Source organism: Marmota flaviventris, chromosome 2 (genome assembly GCF_047511675.1).
Source record: "Marmota flaviventris isolate mMarFla1 chromosome 2, mMarFla1.hap1, whole genome shotgun sequence".
Classification (NCBI taxonomy): domain Eukaryota; kingdom Metazoa; phylum Chordata; class Mammalia; order Rodentia; family Sciuridae; genus Marmota; species Marmota flaviventris.
Window position 1 is genome coordinate 172,057,014 of NC_092499.1, and position 7,176 is coordinate 172,064,189.

At 43.4% G+C, this 7,176-nt stretch overlaps 1 protein-coding gene across 1 annotated transcript in view; it reads left to right on the forward strand.

Moving 5' to 3' along the window:
* The window catches only part of Fermt1 (FERM domain containing kindlin 1), a 30,575-nt gene extending 24,703 nt beyond the window's left edge, over positions 1 to 5,872 (forward strand). The window contains exons 13-14 of the mRNA XM_027921414.3: positions 3,995 to 4,136; positions 5,699 to 5,872. Coding sequence (XP_027777215.1) covers positions 3,995 to 4,136; positions 5,699 to 5,872 — 316 coding nt within the window. The remainder of the gene's footprint in view (positions 1 to 3,994; positions 4,137 to 5,698) is intronic.
* The last annotated feature ends 1,304 nt before the right edge of the window (positions 5,873 to 7,176 follow it).

The following is a 7,176-nucleotide window of genomic DNA, read 5'->3' on the forward strand; positions in this document are numbered from 1 at the left end:
GATTTTATGAAATCTGGGATTCCTTTCTTGTCCGTCTCCTCTTCCTTACTGTGTATCTCATGTGTGTCTCATGGTGTGGCTTTACATAGTTTTCCAGTTTCCATACAGAGGCCCCTAAAAATCCTGTGTCTTAGGTTCACCCAGCCTTATCAAGTAGCAACCTTGTTTCTGCATCTGAAGTCCTGTAGGTGGTCCATCCATTGCCCTCGTGTATCTGACCAATGAGAACACTGGGATATAGAAAAAAAAGCTTAAGGAACTTGTCCAAGTTTATTTTCTAGACAGGGGCAGGCCTTGGCATAGAATCCAGTGTCCTCATTGGTAATCTCCACCGAGCATGATGGTTCTGCCTCACCATATAATAAATTATTTCCCAAAATGCATCCACAAGCATGCTTGCAAATCAAATTTGATTTTTTTTATTCAGTAAGGAAGACTGGTGCTTAAGCAAAATTTGCACTTAATCCTGCAGGATAGTGTCACTTTCTCATTTTATAACTTGGGAATTTTAAGATTGGTTTATATTTTTAAAGCATTGACTTATATGAAAATGTTTTTATTGTTTTCTTGGCTCTCTCCAAAGACCCTATTTCTCCCATATCTGCTAGCAGGGGAGTTTACTCAAATGTTTTTATTCCCTGAAACTCTTCCTTTAACTTCTATCCCTGATATTTGTCCCAAACAAGCAACTCTTTCTGCTTTATTTACCTCAGCAAAAGAGCAAGGAAGGACAAAGTCGTACAGGACACCAATGTATATGCATGCACTTGTGTTAATACACACATACACACACACACACACACACACACAACTCATCTATAATTCTATTTTATTTTTCTTCATTGGGGATTGAACCCTGGGGTGCTCTATTATTGAGCTACATCTCCTGCCCTCTTCATTTTTTATTTTGAGACAGGGTCTCAATAAGTTGCTTAGGAACTTGCTAAGTTGCTGAGACTGGCCTTGACTTTCAATCCTCCTGCCTCAGCCTCCTGAATCATTGGGATCACAGGCGTGCACTACTGCTCCTGGCCCCTCACCTATAATTCTAAGAGTCAGCCCCACATAGTGGAGAGAACATGGACACTTGAGAAAAACAGATCCAACTTCCAGTCCCACCTTTGCCCCTGCTAGCTCTGGGACCTCGGGCATTTCATTGATGCACTTTCTCAGTGGACATCCTGAACATGCATTGTTGAGAGAATCCCGTGAAACAGCACAGATCATGTGCCGGATAAATTGTGAAGTGCAGAGGGGTCCTGAACAATCTTCCAATGACCATCGCTCCTTTACACTATTTCCCCCTTCACTTCCCTCCACCTGTAATGTCACCTTCAGCATCTGTTTATGGAGGTGAGGCTTTGAGGCAGCAGTCCCAGGCTGAGTAAAGATCTGCCTTTTCCCAGATCTGCAAGGACTAGAGCAGACCTCCCGGTGTAGGGTGGCAGGTGGTTGTAGGAATCTCCCCATGCCAAGAAACCTGGACCAGTGCTTCACAACTCCCTGGAGGCTGTAGAGCAACTCAAGGAAGAAAGAAGCAGGTGAAGCAAGAAGTGGGTCAAGCAGGGTGGCATGCATCTGTAATCCTAGCAGTTTAGGAGGCTGAGGTAGGAGGATCATAAGTGCAAGGCCAGCCTCAGCAACTTAGCAAGTTGTCTCAAGATAAAAAGTAAAAAGGTCTGTGGATGGATGTAGCTCAGTGGTAGAGTACTCCTGGATTCTCACACACACCACAAAGAACAAGGGGGGGGGAGGGGTTATCGTGATATTAAGTATTAAGGTAGCAGAGTAAACAACAGAAGGTGTAGGAATGATTCTAGAAAAGTAAACATTAAGAGCAACATGAAGACATTTTTATAAAAAAAAAAAAAAAAAAAAAAAAAGATGTGACAAGCTGAATGTGGTGACATGCAGGTGTCATTCCAGTTACTCAGGAAGCTAAGGAAGAAGGATTGCAAGTTCAAAGCCAAAATAGGCAACATAGTGAGACCCTGTCTCAAAAAAAAAGTGGGGGGGGGAGTGTGGAAAGTGGCTTTATTGAACTAGGATTTTTTTTTTCCTCATCTTACCATGTCCCGAACTCCTGATCTTTCCCTCTAAAACCTACCCCCTCCTTTGCATTACTCTGCATTTCAGCCTATGGCAGACTTTCCCTAGAGAGGCACAGGCCAGGTCCCTTGGAGTCATTCTGACTCAGCTGTCTCTTTTGCACTGACATCCTGTCTACTGCAAATCCCCCTGGCCCGGCTTTTAAAACAAACACACTGTTGTGTCACTGGGGACCGGGTCCAGAGTGATCCTACCTGGTCTCCCTACCTACCCTTGTCCCTCAAGTTCTCAACTCAGCATCCCTACTGATCCTTTTAAAATCTGTGTCAAGCTTACACTTGACCAGCAGCTTAGGAGGCTGAGGCAGGAGGATCTTGAGTTCAAAGCCAGCCTCAGCAATTTATAGAGGCCCTAAGCAAAAAAAAAAAAAAAATTAAAAAGGGGCTAAGGATGTGGCTCAATGGTTAAGCACTCCTGAGTTCAATCCCCAGTGCCAAATAAACAAATAAATAAAATCTAGGTCAGACTATGTATTTTAGTCAGGTTTTTCACCACTGCCACCAAAAGACCTGACAAGAACAATTTTAGAAGAGGAAAAGTTTATTTAGGGGCTCTCAGTTTCAAAGGTCCAACTCCAGAGCTCTGGGCCAGAGGCAAGGCAGAGCAGAGGTGGAAAGGTGTGGCAGAAGAAAACAGCTCAGAACAGGTCGAACAGGAAACACAGAGCCCTGCTCACCAGGTACAAAATACAAACCCCAAAGGCATATCCATAGAGACCGGCCTCCTGCAGCCACACCCTACCTGCCCACACTTTCTCACTCAGTTAATCCATTCATGTGATTCACTGATTAGCTTAAGGCCCTCCTAACCCAATCATTTCACCTCTACCCTTGTCTCACACGTAAGCTTTTGGGGGACAGCTCATACCTAAACCATAACATTATGTCAAGTCTCTGCTCCAAACCACCTCACAGCTTCTGTTGCACTCAGAACAAACACACCAAATCCTGAAAATGGCCTGCAAGACCTTGGCTCTCTGACCTCGCATTTCCTCTCCCCTCCTTCGCTGTGCCAACCACACTGGCCTCCTGCCAGGTTCTTGAGCATGAAAAAAATATTTTTTTTTAAAGTGCTTGGGCCCTCTGCCTGGAAAACTCTTTCCCCAGATATCCACGTGGATCACTCCCTCAGGGGCATCAACTGTTCAATCAAATGTCATCTTCTCGCCAAGACCTTCCTTGACCTTCTGTTTAAAATTATAACAACCATGGGCTGGGGTTGTGGCTCAGCCAAAGAGTGCTCGCCTAACATGTGCAAGGCCCTGGGTTCGATCTCAGCACCACATAAAAAAATAAATAAATTATAACAACCTCATTCCCAGTAATCCCTGTCTGTGTTCTATTTTCTTTCAAGATCTTATCTGGCATGTGTATATTTTATATACTCATGATTCTCATTCCCCACTATTCAAGAATATTCTCTCAGTGTAGTTTGCTTTCCAGTGCCTAGAAGGGTACCCAGAACACATACTTGGTGCTAACTTTGTATAAAATGATTCAACTCCCTCTTATTTTACTTTCCTCTGACATCAGTGTCACTTTTTAGTTATCTTCAGGATAGCTTTTATTATCTCCATCTTCCTAGACCCCATTCCTTCCTATAAAAACATCCTCCTGGGGCTGGGATTGTGGCTTAGTGGTTGAGTGCTTGCCTACCATGCATGAGGCACTGGGTTCGATCCTCAGCACCACATAAATGGTCTCCACCATTTAGTTTTAGTGTCCACCTAAAACTAAAAAATAAATATTTAAAAAAGAAATCCTCCTCCTGAGCAAATCTCTCATTGTCCTTTCTTAAATCATTTAAAAATTATCATCCAGTCTTTAAGAAGTTGTATGTTGAATGACTAGTTGCTTTTATTAATTAATATTATTTTTTTTTTCAGATTTAAAGGAAGCAAGAAAGATGACATTCTGGGAGTTTCCTATAATAGGTTGATTAGAATTGATGCAACCACTGGGATCCCTATTACGACATGGAGATTCACCAACATAAAACAGTGGAATGTCAACTGGGAAATCCGGCAGGTACAGTAAAGTTCCGGTGTTCAGTGTAAATGTGTGTTCCCTCAGAATCGCAAATTATTCAGATTTTTAAAAGGTGTTCTTATATTTAGTACCAAGAAATCACAAGTATGTGGTAATTGTCTGTTAAAATAACCACACATGGGCTAGGGATATAACTCAGTTGGTAGAGTGCTTGCCTTGCGTGCACAAGGCCCTGGGTTCAATCCCCAGAACCACAAAAAAAAAAATAAAATAAAATAACCACATGCAATTCTTGGCAGTTTCCCAACAAGTACAGGCCACGGGTTCTTGAATTACACTACAAGATGGTTTAGGGTCTGTGCAGACTTCCAACAGATAGGTCTAAAACTGCAGAGCAGTTGGGTTAATTTCCATGGACTCAGCATAAGGGTTATATAAGATTTAGGCTAATCATTACCTAGCAGAAGCTACATGAGACAGAAATACGATGCAAAATAAATCCAAAGAAGGCCTTGTGTCACTGGTTGCCAGGAGATCTAACTGGATTTGGATCCATACACTTAGTCGCCGTCTCTGAGAGCATAGAAGACCCAGAGGGGAAAAACCCACTAGAGGAGCAAAAGAGATACAGAATGACTGAGAAAATATTCGCCTCCGCAATGGGCCCTCAAACCCTCTGCCTGAATTATAACTTCTCATCAACTCCCATCCCAGGAACCACTTTTAGACCAAGCCTACATCATGGAAAAATTCTAGATGAAATTACAGGCACCTTAGTGTCCTGCTAATGTGGAACCATATGATGTTGCTGACATAGTATCTGTCTCCCTCTTTCCTTCAGTATTGTCACTTGTCCAGCAGAAAATCATCATTATAGAGAAATAATAAAATACCCATTTTTTTATTAAGACCTCTAGATTATTCTCAGCAGTACTAGCAACCACTTGGGCATGCATGTGTAGAAGGAAGCCCAAGATAAGGAGACCTCTAAAATCTTCAATGCACTTAAGATCTCCTTGTGGAGAGGAAGGGTGTTAGAATACCAGTCTCCAGACCACCCAAAACCAATTAAATCCGTCTTTCTCGGAATGGGGCTGGGAATCACCATTTTGAAAGTTCCATGCATGATTCCAGTGGGAAGTCTGTGGGAATAAAAACCAGTGAAGTCTCCAAGTCTTCTAGTGCTTGAAGTTTATGACTTTCAGCTGGGAAGAGCTAGGGGGCAGTAGCTATAGGAGATTCAAGCAGGCCTTCTGTTTTCCACTGAAGAGACTGCAAAACATCCTGCCCTCTACACAAGAGTGCTTGGGAAGTTCTTATATCTAAATGTGCAGATGCCTAAGAGGGAAAATACGCATGTGCTGGGAGATGTTTAACCCGGTGTAAATCAGTTGACACCACAAGGGGGCGCACAGAGCAAAGACATGTCAGTGTTAAGTGGAAGCGGTGGTTTTCTGTGCTCTTTTAGGGGAACATGCATCTGTCAGTCACTTCAGTATCCACCTCAGTGGTCCTCCACTCCAGGGCCCAACTCAGTAAAGCAGCTTCTTTCTCACCCAGCTTTGTCAGAATTTAAGTTTCTCCACGCCTCCCTCTTCCAGGTGATGATCGAGTTTGACCAAAACTTCCAAGTTGCATTTACCTGCCTGAGTGCGGATTGCAAGATTGTGCATGAGTACATCGGTGGCTACATTTTCTTGTCCACTCGCTCCAAGGACCAGAATGAAACGCTCGATGAAGACCTCTTTCACAAGTTGACAGGTGGTCAGGACTGAAGTGAAGCAGACCCTGCTGGGCCTACACAGACAGGTCGGGTCCTTCCTGCACCAGTGGGATCTGTGGCTTGTCCAGAGTGTAGATTCTAGGCTAACAGACAACATACCTTCACCGTCAAACACCCAGATCCTCACCTCAATTTCAACATGCTGCCAGCATGTCTCTTTCCTTATGGTACCCTCTGCTACCAGCTGTAGAAGGGCCTTTCCTATTTCATGGGTGGGTGAGGGACAGGGTGCTACTCTTAGACTGCTCTGAGGCCCAGCCAGCATGTGGCTATGGTTCTGTGACTTACACACATGCCATGTGATAACTCCACGTTGGTCTTATGTTTATCTGCCTCTTTGCTAAGTCAGCAAAAAGGGTAAAAATCATGTATAATATGATTCCTATTCCATAGACTCAGGTATGAAAGGAAATAGGCCTTTCCTTAATGAAATTAATTTTAACTTGCATCTTGTCAAAATGGGCTAGGGAAAACACACACACACACACACACACACACACATTTTCCTTGGAGGTCAAAAAGTCAAGGGAGGAGGGGCAGAATTACCTAGTGGTACTGGTTGACAAGTGGGGCTCAGCGCAATAGCCCTCAGTGTCATACATCTACAGTGACATCTGTCAAAGTAACCACTGACCCATCTGATATTAATCCTTGGTCAAAAATCCCATTTCATTCCTAGAGGTCCCTTAGATACATTAAAGTCCTTCTTGAAGACATGAATGACAGAAGGAGATTGATGTCGCAGCTCCTTTTACTGTGGATTAGGCTTAGGAAGAACCATAAGTTCTGTTCATAAAAACCATGTCCTGACAGCGAGATCCCAATGGGACTTCATCCCAGATGGTCAGAAAGAGAAGGACAAACTTGTTCTCAAAGACCACCAAGTTCAAGGTGTGGATGAATGGCGAGCCTCTGAGCTGTTGGCTGGACTGGACGGAAGGGAAGGGCTGTTCTTCCCGTTCCTCAGCGAGCTCCTGGATTTTGTGTCTATGTTTATAGGATTTCTGGCCTTTTATTTGGTCAATCAAAAGCCTACAGTAGACTCCCATTTTTCTCTCTCTGCTTTGCAGTGTGACATCCCTGCCTTGAGACTTGACCATGAGCCAATTAATAGCTGCCTGCCTGAATTTGAATCTTCTGTTTTGGTTTATTAAGGGTGGGTGGATTCTGAGAAAGTGAAAAACAAGACCACAGGTAAAGGGAAATATCAGATACTGTTTTATTCTGTTTTTATAAAATGTTCTCCCACTACACAAAGAATGTGAGTTGGAAGAATAAGACAACTGCTCAGGTTCC